The following is a 20,900-nucleotide window of genomic DNA, read 5'->3' as shown; positions in this document are numbered from 1 at the left end:
GTTATATAATCTGATTGATATGCCCAGTTGAAGTCTTCCTTTAAGTTAAAATGACAGGGTTTTTTTTATGCTAGGTATTTATGTTTATATATTTCAAGCTGCATATGTGATCAGGCAGGAAAGGATGAACTTCATTTGTTTGCATTGCAAACAAGAAACTGTAGTTTGTGTTCTACAAGAGATGGCAGATCCACACTACACATTTAAATCACATCCAATGCACGTTTAAACAAAGGGGGGAGTACTTGTTTGCTTTTGCTCAAAAGAAGGGTGATTATTTTGTTATGCTTGGATCCTTAAGTGCAGTGTATTTTCTGGAACAGACACTAAACAAATTTCTGTGACTTGAAGACCTAACAATTCATGTGGTGAAAGTAAGGGAGAGAGAGAGCGCATCGGGGGAGGAGTTGAGACATCATTGGTGAAATCATGCAAGGGAGGTGCCCTTTATATGTTATTCTAGCTGCATGGGAACCACTTATCTACATGGCTGAAAGTGTGCTTAAATGAACCAGCCACTTGCACAGGGTTTGATTGCATGGGTCCAACTAGCAGCATACCAACATCATTCTAAAGGACACCTTTGTGAGGATAATACTATGAAAGAATAACTGTCCTTTTCGTGTGCTTGAGGATTATGAAATATTTGGAGTGAATCATCATCATCAGACGGATGTCGCTTATTGATATATTACCTTTTTTTAAAACTTGTTTTCTGTTAAACCAGTCTAGAGGAGATTGGTGGTGGGGAGGGCGTGTGGTGCATGTGTAGTTCCTGCACAGGGTGAAAGCCTGTGCAGTGGACTGAATGATAGGAGAAAGTCACCAGATGCCTTCAGAGTGAGAGTCTGTAACTGACAGAAGGCTGGCCTTCCTTGGGTGCAAGACAGGTGGGAGAGTAGATGGGCCCTGTGTGAACAAGTTTGAATGGGTATGACTGTTCCCAATTCCCGCAGAGGCCTACTGCGATAATTGGCTGTGGTGGGTTTTGTTGGTGGCCTCGTGTTGAGTCCATATCAGGTGTTTAGGAGGAGTCTTAGTACGGAGGAACATGAGTGATGCCACCCCAATTTCAGTGATCATGGATAGAGGGAGATATAGCCATGGGGATGTGGTGAATAACCATAGAAGATGAGGGCAAGGCTATCTGTGCCTTGTTCCTTGCTGCCACTCCTCTCATGGATGGGTTCCTTGTTGCTCATCTGCTATGCCCACTGGCCTGTGTATGTTGTTCAATGCCAGATTGGTACACAATAAGACCACTCACATCCATGATTTGATTGTGGATGGTGCCGATTTGGTGTGCATTACTGAGACCTGGGTGGGTGAGCTGGGAGGAGTTGATCTGACCCAGCTTTGCCCACCTGAATACTCGGTGCAACACCAGCAAAGGCTGCAGGGATGGGGAGGAGGAGTTGCTGTGGTCTACAGAACTTCCATCACGGTCACCAGGAAACCACTCTGTCTTGGAGCTGGCTATGAGGGCCTGCATCTGGTGTCGGGCAAAGGAGACAGGAAACTAGGGTTGCTGCTGGTGTACCATCGACCCTGCTGCCCAGCAGCTTCTCTCTCTGAGATGGCGGAGGCCATCTCGGCTGTGGTGTTGGAGGAGCCCAGAACGATAGTGCTGGGTGATTTCAATGTGCACACTGAGGCTGCCTGTAGCTCGGGACTTCATTGCCTCCATGATGAACATGGGGTTGTCTCAAGTTGTCACTGTCCCAGTGCACAGGGCAGGGCACATCCTCAACTTGGTTTTTGCTCCAGATGGAGGAAGGGGTGGTCTGGAGATGGGTGGTGGTGGATGGCACCCCATTGTCATGGTCAGATCACTTCCTGGTGAAGTTTAGAGGTATGGCTCCAATCCTTCCCTGCAGGGGTGGTGGACGGATTAAAATGGTCCACCCCAGGAGCCTAATGGAATCCACAGGATTCCTGAATCCCCTGGGGGAGTTCCCAGTTGATAGAGCAGGTGACCCTGTTGAAGCCCTTGTCACACTGTGGAACAGCGAGGCACGTCGGGCTCTTGTCACGGTTGCCCCGAGCGCTCTCTCCAGCATTGTGGAGCCCAATTTGCCTCTTCGTATACCAGTGAGCTAAGGGCAATGAAGGCCTGGACGATGGCTAGAGCGCAGGTGGCGAAAGATGTGCTGTGAGGCTGATTGGGCATGAGTAAAACATAACCATACCTACAGTGTGGTGGTGAGGGGAGTGAAGAAGGTCCACTAATCTGCCTCCATCGCATCCTCAAGTAGCCGTCCAGTGGAGCTTTTCCGTATTCTCAGGAGTCTGTTGACATCAATTCCAGGAAATGTAGTTTTAGACCCTTTGGAGGCCCACTGTGAATTGTTTGCAAGGCACTTTGAGGGTAAAGTTGCTTGCCTCCTTAGCAGTCTTGGTGCCCCATCCACATCTACTGTAGTCCCCAATGAGGTGTCCAGTGCAACGTCTGCTGCAACTTCTTGGGAACGGTTTCAGTTGATGCGGCCTGATGATGTAGACGAGGTACTTGCGATGATGCGGACAGCAACGTGTCCTCTGGACCCTTGCTCTTCTTGGCTTATTAAAGCTTGCCGAGGGGGTTTGACTGAGTGGATCCAGGGTATGGTCAATGCATCATTGTGGGAGGGAGTGGTTCCAGCCACCTTGAAAGAGGTGGTGATCTGACCACTCCTGAAAAAGCCCACCCTGGACCCATTGGTTTGGGACAACTACCGACCAGTTGCAAATACCCCCTTTTTAGGGAAGGTGATTGAGAGGGTTGTGGTGCAGCAATTTCAAGTCCTCTTGGATGAAACAGAATATCCTGACCCATCCCAGTCTGGGTTCAGGCCTGGTTATGCGACTGAATCGGCCTTGGTCGCCCTGATGGATGACCTTTATTGGGAGAAGGACAGGGGGAGCGCGACCCTGTTGTTCTTACTTGATCTCTCAGCGGCTTTTGATACCACTGCCAATGGTATCCTTCTGGGCCACCTTGGTGAGATGGGTATTGGAGGCACTGTTTTACAGTGGTTCCGATCCTATTTCCAAGGTCACTCTCAGCATTACTCTTAGCATTAGGTGACTGTCTTTTGGCCCCCTGACAGTTGTGCTGTTGAGTGCCGCAGGGTACCATCTTGTCCCCCATGCTGTTTAACATCTATATGAAGCCCTTGGAAGTGGTCATCAGGAGATTTGGGGCGAGGTGTCAGCGGTATGCTGACGATACTCAGCTCTATTTCTTTGTAGCATCTGAATCAGGAGAGGCCGTGCAAGCCCTGGAATGGTGCCTGGACTCGGTGGTGGGCTGGATGAGGACCAATAAATTGAGTCTGAATACTAGCAAGATGGAGGCGCTGTGGGTTGGTGGTTCCCAAGTTCAGATGATTGGTCAGTTGCCTGCTTTGAATGGGGTAGTACTCCCTCTGAAAGAGGAGGTTCATAGCGTGGGGGTGCTTCTAGATCCATCTTTGTCACTAGAGGCTCAGGTGACCTCCGTGGCTAGGAGTGCCTTTTACCAGCTTCGGCTGATAAGACAGCTGCGGCCATTTCTGGACCAGGATAGTCTGACCACTGTTGTCCACGCACTGGTAACCTCCAGGCTGGATTACTGTAATGGTCTGGAGGTTGCAGCTGGTGCAAAATGCGGCAGCAAGACTGCTCACTCGGGCAGGGTATTGCCAACATATCACCCCGCTGCTGAAAGAATTGCGCTGGCTGCCTATTTGATACTGGGCCAATTTCAAGGTTCTAGTTTTGGTGTACAAAGCCCTATACAGGTTGCCTTATATACCCAGTCGATCACTGTGCTCTGCCGATGATGGCCTCCTGAAGATACCATCTTAGGAGGTGCGTTCTGCACAACATAGGAAACGGACCTTTAGTGTGGCGGCACCTACCCTTTGGAATTCCCTCCTCTTAAATATTAGACAGGCGCCATCTCTGTTATTTTTTCGGTGCCTATTGAAGACTTTCCTCTTTCAGCAAGGCTTTTAAGTTGAGACCTTATCCCAGTCTGCGTCTGTGTTGGAATTGCTTTTTAATATTTTTTTAGACATTTTTTTCTTTTTCTAAACAATATGTTTTTTTAAAAACCTTTTTATTTAAGATGTTTTTAAGGCTTTAAAATATTTTTAAAGTTGTTTTGTTTTAATACATTTTAAGGTCTGTTTTTATGATGTTTTAAAGTGTTTTAGTGCTTTTGTTTGCTGCCCTGGGCTCCTGCTGAGAGGAAGGACGGAATATAAATCAAATAATAAATACATAAATAAAATATAGCCAGGATGTCCCCAGTTCAAGTCTCTTCAGTGGTCAGTTCTCTGGGCCACTTTCTGCAAGCCACTGAGCCTGTGCTCCCTATGTTTTCTGTGAAGACTATAATATTGGATAGTATCCAGTTGGCGTTACTCTGCTAACGAAAGGCATCTGCCACTTGAACAGGGAGAAAGGCAATTTTTGGCAGTTCCTCCTTTCCTCTGTGCTCTCCCCCCAAATCTGTTCTGGAAGGTTGGGAGACTTTCTGGAGCAGGGAGGAAGATGGAAAATTGATATAAGATATAAATTAAGTAAATAAATAAATAAATTGCAGAAAAGCAACCTCTAATTTCCATTTGTGGAGTGATACCAGTTGGAAACCATCCACTGACTATGGGGTTGTGAAAAGGAATACTGAGACAGTGTATGCCAAGTGCTCTGCAAGCTTAGGAAGCACTTCATATAAATATCAGGTAGCATTATTATTATTTCTGAAGGCAGAGCATAATAGGTCAGACCCTGAAATATTGTGAGGAAGGAGAGAAAATATTTAAGGTAGGAAGTAACCCTCTGTTTCTTGTGTGCGGGTCTTTATATTTTTGTGTTTTAAGTTTTGTGTTCGGATTGTATGGGATTTTTCTGGTGGAAGGATTCTGAAAAAAGGACAGGGGAAATTAGAAAGTGCACTGTAGAATTTCTGGAGGAGAGAAAGGAAGTTTCATTAGCTGAAAAAGTATATGTATGGCTGAAATTTAACAAACTTGCAGAGAAATTATGGCAAATTCACTAATAGGCAAAAAACCTTGCGGTTTAAGAATGTACCTATAGCCCACAGATATTTCTATCAAACTTTACAAAGCAGGGAAATTGGGCAGCTATAGTGAATGTACCAGGGGAGACCTGACCTCCTCTCTGAGATATTGGACCGCCCTACAAAGTTGTCAAAATGCAAACACAATTTGGGTTGGTCTTTCACAGTCCAATCCACTTCCTGTGTAGCTTGGAAGAATTTGGTAACATGCACAAATCGAAGTCTGGTGTGGGTGTGGCCCCCTGATTAGCCAAGTGCAGCAGCTGTGAGGCTTTTTGAACACTGACAGTTGGTCCTTACTGAGCATGTCCTCTCTTATCATTGGCTTCCAGCCAAAATTTCTTAAATTAATTAAAAATCAGCCAGGCAATTTTTTAACTTGTACACTGCAGAAGATTAAGGTCAGAGTATGGGGCAAGGTCAGTATTAGGATTACAGGTACTCTGTGAACATGGCTGATTTTTAATTAATTTCAACAAATTATGAGAAAAAAGTCCAAAAGGGGTCTGTTTTTCTCTCTCTCTCTTTTCAGACTTTGAACGCTCGATTCTCTCTGACTGTTTTGTGTATCGCCATGAAAATTGTGAGGGTTGTTAAGCAAGCGTTTCTGAGTTCAAGACTATACGTTTTGTAAGGTTTTGTTTTGAAATGAGCTTATGGGAAGCATCAGAATGGCATGCGGGGGTATTTTCAATTTAACATTGTGGAATGTGAAAAATCCATGCTTGCTATAGTATACAGCCACTCTTGTGGCTGTATAATTCTGAAATTCTCTTTCAGGAAATTGACTAGATTAAAAGATGAAAAAGAAGATTGATATGATTATGTGCTCATGAAGAGGGTTTTAATGTATTACATAAAAGTAGAATGCTGGTTGTAAGGTCTGTTTCCAATTGTATTTCATGTTTCCATTGCAAATATAAAACTTTATAAGTAAACTATTTGTAAATAGGCTAAATGCCTGTCATTGTGAGAGGCCATGATCAGGCAGAGCTCTTCTTATGCACAGAATTCACCCCACGTGCACCCCACACATGGCTTTGTGTGCATTTATTACAGGTCACATTCATGGTATGCATTTATTCCACTATTATTCCATTTTAAACAGTCATGGCTTCCCCCATAGAATCATGGAAAGTGTAGTTTGTGAAGGGTGCTGAGAGTTGTTAGGAGACTTCTATCCTCCTCACAGAGCTACACTTGTCAGAGTGACTAATACTCAGTCCCTCTTCCCAGAAAACTCTGGGAATTGCAGCTCTGTGAGAGGAATAGAGGTCTCCTAGCAACTCTCAGCACCCTTCTCAAAACCATGATAGTTTAAAATGGAATAATAGTGGAATAAATGTATGGTGTGAATGTGGCCACAGGCTCCTGGAAGACTCCTTCCAGTGAAGGCAAATCCGCCTATCATCCAAGTAGAAAACAGGATGTGTCTTCATGGCAACATTTTTTTCAATGCATAGTGCAAATTTCCCCATAAGACTGAATGCCAGCCTTAACTTACACAGGAGAAAGTAAAGGGTTGCACTTGAGGACAACAGTGGTGTGGAGGGCTAAATCTTATCCATGCACCTGCTTCTTCGGTTTTGCTTTTCCTGAACTATGTCCAAGTTTGTATTTCTTCTTTATTTTGGAGCATAGTGGAATCCTGATAAATGTGTTTTGGTGGCAGTGTGTTTTAATTATCAAAACTGCATATAAATATAGGGTTGTATTCAGCACTAGTCCTACTCATAATAGACCCATTTAAATGAATGAACCTGTTTGTCATCTCCATCACTTTCAATGGGTTTACTCTGAGTAGGACTAGGGTTGAATACCACCTACTTGTACAATATATGGTGTAAAGAGTCTGCATATCCAGAGAGCTATTACACTGTGTTGTGTTTTCTATTGTGCCAGGCAGTAACTGAAGGGGGAAACTGACAATATGATGAACTTTTTTAAGTGTGATAAAAAGGGGACAAAAGAATGATGAAGTCACTAAAATACATCAAACTTGACACTCTGAGAATCTGACAAAACCTAATAGATAATAATTGTACTACACAAAAAAGACAAATTTTAAGTGATGAAAGGGTAAGATGCGAACAAAACAATGTAAGGAACAAATTGTTTTTACAACCTTACAAGAGGACTGAACAAGCATGCTTTTTCTTTAGAAAGTGCTTTCCCAGCCTTCCTTATTTTTTGAGGCACTGTTGCAACAGGTGGTGTTGCAGTGGATATCAGATATTTGACAATGAAATGATGAAAACTGGACAGGCTGATTTTAATAAATTAGTAAATGGTTTGGTGGCATGAAATATTGGAAAAGGAAACTAATGCCAACTGTGAAGGAGATTAACGTAGGCAAACACAACATTTTAAGCAGATTTCATATTTGAAGTGTGCCACAGTAGTTAGGAAACTAAGTGCAGTGAATCTACAGTAATGGGATTTCCCATCTCTGTTATATTTTACTTTTCTATTCTGTTCTACCAATTATCCAACTTTAGTTATATTTTATTTTCTAAACCATTCATGTTTGAGGATTATCTTCTGTTGAGAGCCAATATAGGACAACATGGCCTTTAATCAGGAGGGACAATGAATCTGCAGCTTTTCCTTTCAAAATACTTGCAAGGGGTAATCAGGAAAGGATTAAACCCCTACTGTTGGAAAAACTCCATAAAATGCACATGTTGCCCTTTCATAACTGATGTGCATCTTGTAAGGGTTTATAACCCTATACACAAAGGGTAGGGTTTCTCTAATTGGGAGAGATCCTCTTTTCCTGTGACTTCTTATCTATTTACACCCTGTGGACATTCCGCTTCAGTAAGACTAAGAATGATAAAGTGGCCACTGCATTGAGTATATGGAGCTTCTCTGAGTTTCGTTTGAATAAAAAACAGATCCCACTAAAAGAAAAAAAATGGTGAATGCATGTGATTGCTGTTGGTGTTCCCCACCCCCCGACCTTTGCTGATCAGAAAACTAGCCCTAGAAGTATAAGCCGTTGATGTTAGCACATGTGTTATAAGTGTTGGAATATGCTCTAATTGCATTGTTGATTGCTTCGACAGAGTTCAGTAAAATTTACAATAAACTGAATGCCTAATCTTGTATGTGACTGTGAAGAGTGCAGTCTTAAATTGCGTTGATGACATTAGCAATTGCCACATTGAAATGCTGAACCCATTTCAAATATGCATACGTCATAATTAACGTTAATTTGTATTTAATTATTTAGATTTCTAGTGAACTGTTAATACACATTAATTAAACTGAGTAAAAAGTAGGTATCATTTTAGGCATGTTGGACTTGATTTTGGCTAAACATAATGCATATCTGGCGTGTATTACAGAAACCTGGCTGGATGAGGCCGCTGCTCCTATACTTGCGGCCATGTGTCTGGCTGGGTTCCTGTATGCACAGCAGGGATTCTGCTCGTGTACCATCCACCCCGCTGCATGACTGACTCCCTGACTGAGGTGCTGGAGGTGGTCTCGGATGTGCGTGCACAGTCCCCAAACTTGTTGGTGTTGGGGGACTTCAATGTACATTCGGAGGCCATCCTCACAGGGGCGCCTCGGGACTTCATGGAAACCATGGCTTCCTGGGAGCTGCTCCTTATTCCAACGGGGCCCACCCATGTAGCTGGTCATGCTCTCGACCTTGTGTTTGTCTCGGGAGAGGAGGGAAGTGATCTGAAAATTGGGGGTACATCCATCATGTCATGGTCAGATCACTATTTGATGAAGGTGCCACAAACCCTCCGAGGGGATAGAGGACCCATTAGGATGGTCTGCCCCAGGCGTCTGATGGATCCAGATGGATTCCTGAATGCGCTTGGGGATTCTCTGGAGCAGGCACACGGGCACTCGGTTGAGACCCTGGTGAGGGGTGGAATGCTGCAATCACCGGGGCATTAGACCGGGTGGCTCCGAAATGTCCTCTCCCCCTGAATAGAGCTCAGACAGCACCATGGTATATTCCACGGTTGCAAACTCTGAGGTGGGAGGTGAGACGGCTAGAGCGCCGGTGGCGGAAATCTCGCTCTGATGACGATCGGACACGGGTTAGAGCGGCTACAGCAGCCTACCATATGGTGATAAGGGCAGCAAAGAAGGATTTTTATGCTGCCTCTATTGCGTCCGCAGAATGTTGTCCCAGGAGGCTGTTCCAAGTGGTCCGGAGCCTGGTTGGTCCAGTTGCCCCAGAACTGATGTAATATGTTAAGGCCTTCTGTGATGAGTTTGCAAAGCACTTTGCGGATAAAATCGATCGGATTAAGAGTGCTATTCTGTGCACTGTGAGCGAACCAGAGGCGGCCAGTGGTGCTCTGGTGGCGTGGGATCGGTTTTGGCTTCTTCCTTCTGATGAAGTGGACAAGCTGCTTTCAGCCTTAAAGCCAACCACTTGCTTGCTCGATCCTTGCCCGTCGTGGCTCATTATGAGCTGCAAGGATAGACTGGGCGAGGGGATCAAGGCGGTGGTAAATACATCCCTGGAAGAGGGGTGATGCCATCAGCTCTCAAGGAGGCAGTAATAAAACCGATTCTAAAGAAGCCCTCCTTGGATCCCCAAGATTTAAACAACTTTTGCCCAGTCTCAAATCTGCCATTCTTGGGCAAGGCGGTTGAGCGGGTGATGACGAAGCAGTTGCAAGTGCACTTGGAGGAAGCGGATTATCTGGATCCATTTCAGTCAGGCTTCAGGCCTGGACATGGGACTGAAACTGCCTTGGTCGCCTTGGTGGATGATATGAGGAGGGCGCTGGATAGGGGTGAATGCACCTTCCTTGTCCTCCTTGATCTCTCAGCAGCTTTTGATACCGTTAACCATGGTATCCTTCTGGACCGTCTGCAGAGGTTAGGTATAAGGGGCACTGTATTGCAGTGGTTCCGTTCCTTCCTGTCTGGGAGGTAGCAGAAAGTGGCATTGGGGAATGAGGTTTTGGATCCTTGGCCTCTCACTTGTGGGGTGCCACAGGGCTCCATCCTCTCCCTGATGCTGTTCAACATCTATATAAAGCTGCTGGGGGCTATCATCAGAGGATTTGTGCTGCAGTGTCACCAGTATGCGGATGACACACAGCTCTATATCTCATTCAAGTCCTCACTGAGGTTGGCTGTAGAAACCCTGTCCTAGTGCCTGGAGTCAGTGAGTGGCTGGATGGAAAGGAATAAGCTGAGGCTGAACCCTGACAAAACCGAGGTACTGTTTGTGGGAGACAAGGGAAGGTTGGGGGATGTGGACCTGGTGCTCAATGGGGTACAATTGCCCCTGAAAGACCAGGTCCGCAGCCTGGGGGTCATTCTCGACTCCCAGCTGTCCATGGAGGCTCAGGTCTCGGCTTTGAGCTGGGCGGCGCTGTATCAACTCCATCTGATACGGAGGCTGCGCCCCTACCTTCCCAACCATCTGCTCCCATCGGTGGTACATGCCCTCGTCTCCTCTCGCCTAGACTACTCTAATGTCCTCTACGTGGGGTTACCCTTGAAAACGGTCTGGAAGCTGCAACTGGTACAGAATGCGGCGGCTCGCCTGATCAAAGGCAGCCGCCAGCGAGATCACATCACTCCAGTGCTGAAGGAGTTGCACTGGTTGCCGGTTATTTTCCGGGGCCAATTCATGGTGTTGGTTTTGACCTTTAAAATCCTATACTGTCTTGGCCCAGTTTATCTGAAAGAGCACCTCCAGCTTCATCAAGGATGCTGCGCAACAAGATCAGCCTCAAAAGGCCTCCTCTCTATCCCACCAGTTAAAACAGCTAGACTGGTGAGGACTAGGGAGAGGGCTTTTTCTATTGTGGCTCCCACTCTGGAATTCTCTCCCAAATGATCTCCGTCATGTCCCTGCTATGATGAACTTCCGCCAGGCCTTGAAGACCTGGCTCTTCAGACAGGCTTTTGGGGTGGGTTAGATTTATTACTACTGTTGAGATTTTAATGTTTTAATGTATTTGTATGTTTTTATTCTGTGCGTCGCCCAGAGTGGCTGGACAACCAGCCAGATGGGCGACTAATAAATCTAATAAATAATATAGTACCTAATGATGTAAACTGAAGACCTTTATTGATTTCTCTTTATAGTCATGTAGTGTGGCATAGTGGTTAGGGTGTTGAACTATGACCTGGGAGACCAGGGTTCGAATCCACACATAGCAATGAAGCTCATTGGGTGACCTTAGGCCAGTTATTGCCTCTCAGCCTCAAAGGAAGGCAGCGGTAAGCCACATCTGAATACCACTTACCATGAAAACCCTATTTATAAGGTCACCATAAGTCAGAATCAATTTGAAGGCAGTTCTTTTCCATTTTGATACTTTAAGGCAAAGCTATATTCTACTCCAGCAGATGGCTCTCTGAGGACTTGCTTTTCATCATGATTAATGGTTGCCCTTCAGATACTATGAATATAGTTCATCAAGCTGCTTTCTTAAGTCATGCATCTATTTTCCGTTGTCCGCACTGTTCTTGCATCTCTACTTTCCGCATTAAAACAAGACTTCAGTGCTGTCCTGTGAGGTCTAGTGTTAGAATGTAGGGTGAATCTAGTTCAGTCATTAGCCTTGGGAAAAGGTCTGAAATCTGACAAATGAATAGAGAAACTCATCTGAATGTAGGCTCAGGGACTACATTATTGGTCATATTGAAGGATAAGGCTTCTTCTGGCAGTTGGTGCAAAGACTGATGAGTCAGGCTGAGCTTAAATCTAGGAAGTAAGATCACTTTGTCAAGAACTTGTCAGATTGGTTCAGAATGGTTGAATGTAACATGACTCTGATGCAAAGAATTGTGGAAATTTCATCTTGTTCAGAGTTGGGGCCTCTGTGAGTGGAAAAATCCTAGCTTAGTTTCTCAGCTGCAGTTAGTTAAGAGGCCTGTGAGAAGACACCTGGTTATTTGATGGGAGCCTGGTACCAAGGTCAGCTTGGCCTGGGAAAGGGATGAGTACGTGCCGATTAGGCGCAAAGACTTGAAGAAGCATTACCTCACAAGAAAGCCCCCTGATTGGCTGACTAGAGTGGTCTGTTACTAGGGACTTTTTCTTAAGTATAGTGGATGATACCTATAGTCTTTGTTCCCCTGGGTTCCATCTGGATGGGTGGTTACCTGAGTGGGGTTACACTGCTTTCACCAACCAAGCTATGCCTCTCTGGGGATAGGTGAGACTTTGCAACAACCACCTCTTCAGTAAGTAGAATAGGTTACTTAGTTTTGTTATTTTGTTTTGTGTCTGAACTCTCTTCGTATTTTTACCTAGCCCTGGTGGGTATGGGTTTTAAGGAAATGTTTTGCTGCTAATAATTGTGCACTATATTTTACTCAGTAAAGCTATTTCTTATTTACCCATGTGTGTTCTTTGCAGGAGGGGGAATTTGGCTCTGAAGATGATACCTTGGCCACTGACTACCGTGTTTGGGGTTTGCTTGGGGCTCCAGGACGAGGAGTGCTTGTTTGGCTCTTGTCTTTGGGAATCCCTGGCAGAACTATTTATGGGCTCTGAATTTCCCCCGACTCAGAGTGGTTAATCAGATTAAGGGGTGGTGGCAGTCTACCTACTACCTTGCAGGGCTGTTGTTGGTTGTTGGTTTGCTCAGCCTTGGCAGGGGGAGATATTTTGCCAGGATCAAATGCCCTTGGTTGGGAATTGGGTCCTGGGACTACATGGCATGCCTGTTTGGTGGCACCAGGTCATGATACACTTAGGATCAGGAAGATATCCTGAAAAACCTGGAAAGTCTCCAGGAAGACAGGATGTCATTTGCTTACAAGTAAAGAACAAAATCCTTATTTCTCTGTGGAGTGTTTGAGGACTGTAGAGATAAACTCCTAGTTTATATACCTTTTAGGGGAGGTGATCGAGAGGGCTGTGACGCATCAGTTGCATTTGGATGAAACAGATTATCTTGACCCATTCTAATCTGGGTTCAGGCTTGATTATGGGACTGAATTAGCCTTGATAGCCCTTCTGGATGACCTTTATTGGGAGAAGAACAGGGGGAGTGCGACCCTGTTATTCTTTCTTGATCTCTCAGCAGCTTTTGATACTATTGACCATGGTATCCTTCTGAGCCAACTTGGTGAGATAGGTGTTTTACAGTGGTTCCAATTCTATCTGCAGGGTCGGTTTCAGAGAATAGCATTGGGTGATTGTCTTTTGGCCCCCTGGCAGTTGTGCTGTGGGGTACTCCAGGGTACCATCTTGTCTCCAATTCTGTTTAACATCTATATGAAGCCATTGGGAGCAGTCATTAGTAGATCTGGGGCAAGAAGTCAGCAGTATGCTGATGATACACAGCTCTATTTCCCGGTAACATCTGAAGCAGGAGAGGCCGTACAAGACCTGCATCAATGCCTGGACTTGGTGGTGGGCTGGATGAGGGCCAGTATACTGACTCAACCCTAACAAGGTGTACTGTGGATAGGTGGTTCCCAAGTTCAGATAATTGGTCAATTGCCTGCTTTGGATGGGGTTTTAGTCCGTCTGAAATAGCAGGTCTGTACTTTGGGGGTGCTTCTGAATCCTTTTTTGTTGCTAGAGGCCCAGGTGACCTCATTGGCTAAGGGTGCCTCTTAGTAGCTTCAACTAGTAAGGCAGCTGCAGTCGTTTCTGGTTGGGGGTAGCCTGATAGCTGTTGCCCATGTGCTGATAACCTCCAGGCTGGGTTTCTGTAATGCACTCTATGTGGAACTGCCTTGAGACTGTTCCAGAAGCTGCAGCTGGTGCAAAATGTGGTGGCATAACTCTAACTGGGGCAGCACATCACCAGCATGTCACCTCACTACTGAAGGAATTGCACTAGCTGCCCATTAGGTGCCGGGCCAAGTTCAAGGTGCTTGTTTTGGAGTACAAGGCCCTATAGATGCTTGGGACCAGGATACCTGACAGATCGTCTTACCCCTTATATACCTAGTCGATTACTGCGCTCTGCTGCTGATGGCCTCCTGCAGATAGCATCTTATCAGGAGGTCCATTTTGCACTACGTAGGAAATGGACCTTTAGTGTAGTGGTATCTACCCATTGTAATTCCCTCCCCTTAAATATTAGACAAACACCATCTCTGTTGTCTTTTTGGTGGCTACTAGTCTTCATGTTTGTTGGATTGTGTTTCAGATGCTTTTAAAGATGTTTTAAAATATGTTTTTGGTGTTTTGTTGTTTGTTTGCCACCCTGGCCCATTCTGGGAAGAAAGCTGGGATATAAATGTAATAAATACCGTATATTCCGGCGTATAAGACGACTGGGCGTATAAGACGACCCCCAACTTTTCCAGTTAAAATATAGAGTTTGGGATATACTCGCCGTATAAGACTACCCCTGCTTATGACATGCCATTCTTGCCTTCGTATCGAACAAGTTTGTTATTCCAGATAGCGTAGCTAAGTTTCTTGTTTTTTGTTTGTGTATTCGTTTCCCAGAGTGTGAAGGTTTTGTTATCTGTCTATCCTATGTTTCTTCCTTCCCTCTGTCTTGTGTTTGACATTGTTTGTCTTGTTGTTCCTGGGGAATTCCTTGGGGGGGGCCCTCCCTTCCCTGATCCTTTCCCCCAGAACTTTAGCCTACGGCTCCCAGAGATACCGCGGCTGCGGTTCTCTCTCTCTAAGGTGGCTGCCTTAGTCTCCTTTTGTTAAGGGAGCTTACGGCTTTCCTTCTCGCCCAGCGGCACTCCTCCGCCCTCGTTTAGCCTCGCAGGAGCCACTGCTCTCTGCCAATCCTAACGGCGATTCCGGGAGACCGCGGCTGCGACTCTCCCTCGCTCAGCAGGCGGCCGCAAGTCTAATCGAGAGCTTCCGATCGCGGCTCTCCGCCTCGCGCCGCCTCGCTCTCTCCCTTTTATCGCCGCCTATTTCGGCGGCCCCAGAGCCTGCGGCTGCGGCTCTTTCCCTTGCTCTGCCTCCCCCTCCCTCCGGCTTTCTCCGCGGCAGTTAATTACGCCACGACGACCATTGAAGCCTGCGGCTGTGGCTCCATTTAAATTTGTAGTCCAGCAATGCCCACTCTTGCGAAATAACTACCGTATATTCCGGCGTATAAGACGACTGGGCGTATAAGACGACCCCCAACTTTTGAGAAGATTTTCCTGGGTTAAAAAGTCATCTTATACGCCAGAATATACGGTAAATAAAAAATACAGGGAATCTGTTGGACGTGTATAAGCTCAGTATTATATCCACCTAAGTTCTCAGAGTAGACCCATTGCAATTAATGGCCATGACTAACATTGAATACAACCATCAGTTACTGCTTTAGCTTGAGTAACACCTCTGCTCAAAAGGATTTTAGATGCCATATTGTACATAATTTATAACAGTCCAACTAGGGATACAGTACTGTACATATAGTACTGGTTTGACAAAAGTCAGGGTTTTGTTTTGCTTTGAGGGAGTGGACAGGGAAGAAAAATTAAAGCAACAAAGGACTTAAGCAAACTGAGTTATCATAGTTTGCTAAAGGGTTGAAGTTAACTAGATGTAAAAATACAAATGGACCCAACATAGTATTTATCTTTCCTAGGAAATTGTAGGCATAATGATTGTGAAAGTAACCAGAGCAAGGATTCTAGAAGAAAGTAACAGTGGCAGAGATTATGGAATAAATTGTGTTGGGAGTGAATAGAGAGAAAAATGGCAATTATGGCTTTGAGCTCCATATGAAGAGTACTACTTCATCATCATCATAATCTAGCATCATCCATCATCCCACTCTGAACTAGAAGGTTCTCTTTAGTTAAGACAAGTATTTGATTTTCACTCTCTGAATGATTCATATTTCTAGAAGATAATGATCTTGTGTGATATACTGTTGACAACCAATTGAACAACCTTTGAACATGAGAACCAGTTGTGGGAGCACATTTCCTAGTTAACTATGTACTGTATGAAGTATTTTCTCTTGTCCGTTCAGAATATTCCATCATTCAGCTTGGTTGGATTTCCACGAGTTTTAGTGTTGAGAGAGGGAGAGAGCCCGTATCTCTCTACTTTCTCCACACTGTGCATAATTTTATACACCTGTATCATGTGCCCTGATACTTGCCTTTTCTCTAAACTAAAAATCCCCAAATGTTGTAACCTTTCCTTGTAGGGGAGATGTTCCAGCCCCTTGATCTTTTTACTTGTCCTTTTCTGAATCTTTCCAGCTCTACAATATCCTGTTTGAGGTGAGGCAACCAGAACAGTACATGGAATTCCAAGGGGGAGTCTCATCATAAATGTGTATAATGGCATTATGATATTGGCAGTTTTATTTTAAATCCCTTTTCTAATGATCCCTAGCATGGCATTTTGTTTTTTTTACAGCTGCTGCACACTTGGTTGACGTTTTCATCGAGCTATCTGTTATGACCCCAAGGTCTTATTCCTGATCAGTCACTGGCAGTTCAGACCCCATGAGTGTATATGTGAAATTAGGATTTTTTTGCTCCAGTGAGTATCACTTTTCACTGAATTTGATTTGCCATTTCACTGCCCATTCACCCAATTTGGAGAGATCCTTTTGCAGCTCCTTGGAATCCGTTGTTGTTTTAACCACCCTGAACAATTCAATATAATCAGCTTGATTACATCACTGCTTAGTACCTTACTCAAGATCATTTATCAACAAAGTAAAAACCACAGCTCCTACTGATCCTTGGGGACTCCACTGACTACATCCCTCCAATGAGAGACCTGTCTATTTATTCCTACTCTGTTTCCTGTTCCTTAACCAGTTTCTGAGCCACAAGAGCACCTCTCTTCTTATTCCATGACTGCTAACCTTTCTCAGGAGTCTTTGGTGAGGTACTTTGCCAAAAGCTTTTAAAAGTCTAAGTATGTAATGTCATATGCTTGTTGACATACTCAAAGAACTCTAAAAGATTAGTGAGACAGGATTTTCCTTGCAGAAGGCATGTTGGTTCTGCTTCAACAAGACTTCTCTCTGTTTGGTAATTCTGTCTTTAACAGTACTTTCCACCAGTTTTCCTGGACCAGATGTTAAATTAGTTGGCCTGTAATTTCCAGTCCTCAGGTGTGGAGGCTGTTTTTAGGGACAAGTTACATATTTTTGTTAGAAGATCAGCAATTTCACATTTAAGTTCTTTAAGAACTTTTGGGTGGATGCCTCGTGACTTGTTCATTTTTATTTTGTCAGTAGGGCTTCGAACTTTGTCTCTTGTCACCACTATTTACCTCAGTTCTTCATACTTCCTTCCTGTGAAAGTTCAGGCACAGGGATTTGCCCTGTGTCTTTGCTTATGGTCCTTTTGGTTTTCCTCATTTGGACAAGACTTCCATATTCTAAAGGAAGCCCTTCTGCCTGTAATAGTTTCTTTGACTCTGCTCATTAAACACGTTGGCGTCCTCTTGGATCTGGTGGTGCCTTGCTCTGCGGTATATGTTCTAGATGAGCTAATACTGTTTATTTATTTATTATTTAATTTATATCCTGCCCTTCCTCCCAGCAGAGTTGTTTAAAACTTAAGAGTTTCAAACAACTCTTAAGCATTCTGGAGAGATTCATCCTCTTCAGTTTCTCTTTCAATTTCCTTTTTACGAATCCCACAATTTTGGGGAAGTTTCCTCTTTTGAAGTCAATTGTGACTATTGGATTTTCTTGACAATTGCCCATTTATACATATGCTGATTTTGATAGCACGATGATCACTATCAACAACACTTGCATATCACACCAGGTCCTGGGCATCATTTAAGATTAAGTCCAGGTTTGGACATTGTGTACACACTTGAAATCTCTGCATGTGACTAGCTAGCACATTGGGTTTTTTTGGCTTCCTCCCTGTAGAGCTACTGCTAAGTGCAGATTGTACCAGTTTGATGCAGATAACATTTTCAGTCCTCTGCGACTTACACAAATAATTTGGGTCTCTTAAGTATTTCCGTAGAAATAGGTAACACCTACATACAAGTGACCATATTTAGGGTGGTGATGGTGAGTATCCTTTTAAAACTACTTTTGGTCAAAGCCCTCTGGAAGTAGTAATGGGAAACAACTGTAGAAGCTAATAATGCTATAGTTTTTCATTTCATCAAATCAGTATTATAGTGATTTAACTTTCCATCCAGTGTGTCTTTTTTCAAAGGTGATTTGTGATAGTCTACAGGAAATTAAAAGTGTGTGAAACTCTTTTGCTCAAGATAAGATCTTATACTGTGTTCCTCAGTGTTGATGCTCTCACCCTGTCATTAGACTCCAGCAAAAGGAGGGACGCATCCATGTTTATGACTTTTTTCATAAAGCATTATGATGCCACTTGCTGCTGGGTGTGTGTGACTGTATCTTTTGAAAAATAATATATATGATGCTGACCTTACTGGTTTTTGTGGGTGTTGCACCTTTGGTACAATAAAATTATTTCAATTTGTTTTCCCTATATTGTAATTGTTTTTATATTTTGCTTTTATGTAAACCATTCTGTGAATTTAGCAAAAGAAATTGCCAACATAAATAGTGCAATCAAATTTGAAGAGGAAGAGTTGAGATTTAATGACTTTATTGCATTTTTGGTTGCATTTTTGTGATTATCTTCCTTGGTCTTCATAATCTTCAAGGCTCATGACCAAGTTGGATCTTTGTTTGATTTTTAGAAGTGAAAGCACACAAGGGTGGCATGATGTGTGGATTCAAGACCACCATGGTATTTTAAACCATTTGCTCATGCCTTTTTTGGTGCACAGAGGAGTACATGCGATGGGGTATACATGTGAGGAAGCCTGGTCAAGAAAGGTGAAGAAAACTGACTAATTTATGAAACCCGTAAACTAGTATGGTCAGATCTCTGAACTTGGTTTTAAAAAAAATACTGTGAAATCATCATCTTTAGGCTTTCAGAACAGTAAAGTGCTTTCTGTAGACGTTGGTGGTCCTGAATGGAAGGCAGATTTCACATTTTCTGTTTCCTAGTTTGGAGTGCTTGTTTTACTTCACTGTCTTTCAAACTTGGGTTAAAGGCCTTCCCTTCCAGTGAAAACAACAGCATTGAAGTACTTGAAAAATCCGGTAATATCTGTCCTAAATACTTGTTAAATTTTTATTTGGCAGCCTCCTTCAGAATCACAGAGGGAAGTACATTTAATTGGAAATAAGGAACTTGCATCAAGGTCACCTAGGTGACTTTTTTGTTGCTTATTTTGCTGTGTACTTTGGAACATAGTAATTTGCAATTAGCACACAGAACTCTGGAAAGATGTTTACAATTCCAAAGAGAGCCTTCTGTAGCATGTATTCTGCTTCATTCCCCCCTCCCATCCTTTCAGTCCCTCCTCCCTTTGGTACCGCCTCTTCCATGCACCCTTTAGCCAGCAGCAAGACAGCTGTGTTTGATCATAAACCACTTCCAACTCCAGGCTCCCTGGAAGGGGAAACTTTAGAGTGAACAACATGATAGGTCTGTGTCCTGCTCTGTCTGCCACCTCCTGACAGGATCTAACCAGAGGTCTGAGTAGGATGGTGGCTGTGACTGCTTGTAGGGCTCCCAAAATATTTCCAACTGCATTGAACTCATTTGGGAGATGTTCTTTTCCAATCTAGCTGAGAGGGGAGAATGAAGACATAAAACTGAAGCTCAGCTCTCCCAGGCAGTTTTAGTAGCCAGGAGATCGTTACAGCTTGTCTGCGCTCTGTCTGGCCGTGCACTCTGCAGTGTTTTAACGAGTATCTTGCAGCAATGGATTGTTTGTGAAACGGCAACCAGCTTTTTTTCTTTTCTTTTTGGCCTCTCTTTAGGAGACCCTGAGCATTTGTTAATTTTTAGGCTTTCTAAATGTTGAGTGAAAATGGCTGTCTAGAGCAAAATGTGCCAGACAGGAAAAGCTCAGAAACGAAGGGGGTGTTGAATCTTCCGGAGCAAAGCTTGGAAACCTTAAAATCCATAGAAAGCAGTCGAACCCTGGAAAGTCTAATCATGAATTCTGGAGTTGCCATGAAATATGGAAATGACTCCTCTGCAGAACTGAGCGAGGTAAGCTGCTTTCGTGTCCTTGTTTTTCATGCTTCTTGGATTTTGTTTTCTGACTACAGTGTCTCCCTTTTTGGGTTATCCACTCTGGACGCAGTTGAATTAAACATCAATGGATGGATGTACCGTGTTCAGACTTGCAGTGCTACCCAGGAAATGATCCGAGATTGAATTGTAAGGATTAAGTGGTAAAGGGCAAATGATTGCAACTATACAGAGGCTCTTCCCCCACATCCTGCTGCAAGAAATCCTCTCCCCACCTCCCAAGTGCAGTGTTTTCGACACAGCATTCCTTTCTGCAGTAGGTAGATCCCAGTTGAAATCAAGCAGATGGCAGCTAATTTAGAATGGGGAATAGAAAACAAATATTAAGACAGCAGCTTCAGAAAGAAATCATGTGACATGGTTGATTATATTAAGGCAAACGTAGCTGAAATACATGTATAATTTTACCTGGCAAAAGGAATGTGTCCTGGGTATTGTGTTTTTTTTATGTCCAGAATTATAATATGTATTGTAATTTTTGCAAATTTATATTCTGTTTGCTGTCAGATTTCTGAGTGCCTTTAATAATTTATGACTAAGGCTCAAACCTTATGCATGCTTACTCAGAAGTATCATTGAACTCTCTGGGACTTAAATCAAAGTAAACCCTTATAGAATCAGACTAGGCATTATTGTAAGTCTCCAGATCTGGCAACCACTGAAATGCCGTGGGGCATATCATCTCTGAGATTCTTTCAGATCTGTCACAGAACACAGATTTTTAATGTCATATTGATATTATCATATTTTAAATAGTCAGCTTTGGGTTTGATTGTTTGTTTTTGTAGTGTGGGCATAGAAATTTATTTCCACAGAAGGAAGAAAGCTACATGTATGATGATGTTTTATAGAGTTA

General features: G+C 43.7%; 1 protein-coding gene across 5 annotated transcripts in view; it reads left to right on the top strand.

Moving 5' to 3' along the window:
* The window catches only part of MCC (MCC regulator of WNT signaling pathway), a 387,038-nt gene that overhangs the window by 88,422 nt on the left and 277,716 nt on the right, over window positions 1–20,900 (top strand). Inside the window, exon 1 of one of the 5 annotated variants that reach the window (XM_061624201.1) lies at window positions 19,382–20,002. The exons of the other annotated variants lie outside the window; for them this stretch is intronic. Coding sequence (XP_061480185.1) covers window positions 19,805–20,002 — 198 coding nt within the window. The 5' untranslated portion in view covers window positions 19,382–19,804. Of the gene's footprint in view, window positions 1–19,381; window positions 20,003–20,900 lie in introns of those variants that run through there. 5 annotated transcript variants of the gene reach the window in all.

This window comes from Rhineura floridana, chromosome 1, assembly GCF_030035675.1.
Source record: "Rhineura floridana isolate rRhiFlo1 chromosome 1, rRhiFlo1.hap2, whole genome shotgun sequence".
Classification (NCBI taxonomy): domain Eukaryota; kingdom Metazoa; phylum Chordata; class Lepidosauria; order Squamata; family Rhineuridae; genus Rhineura; species Rhineura floridana.
This window is presented reverse-complemented; position numbering and strand designations above follow the sequence as displayed.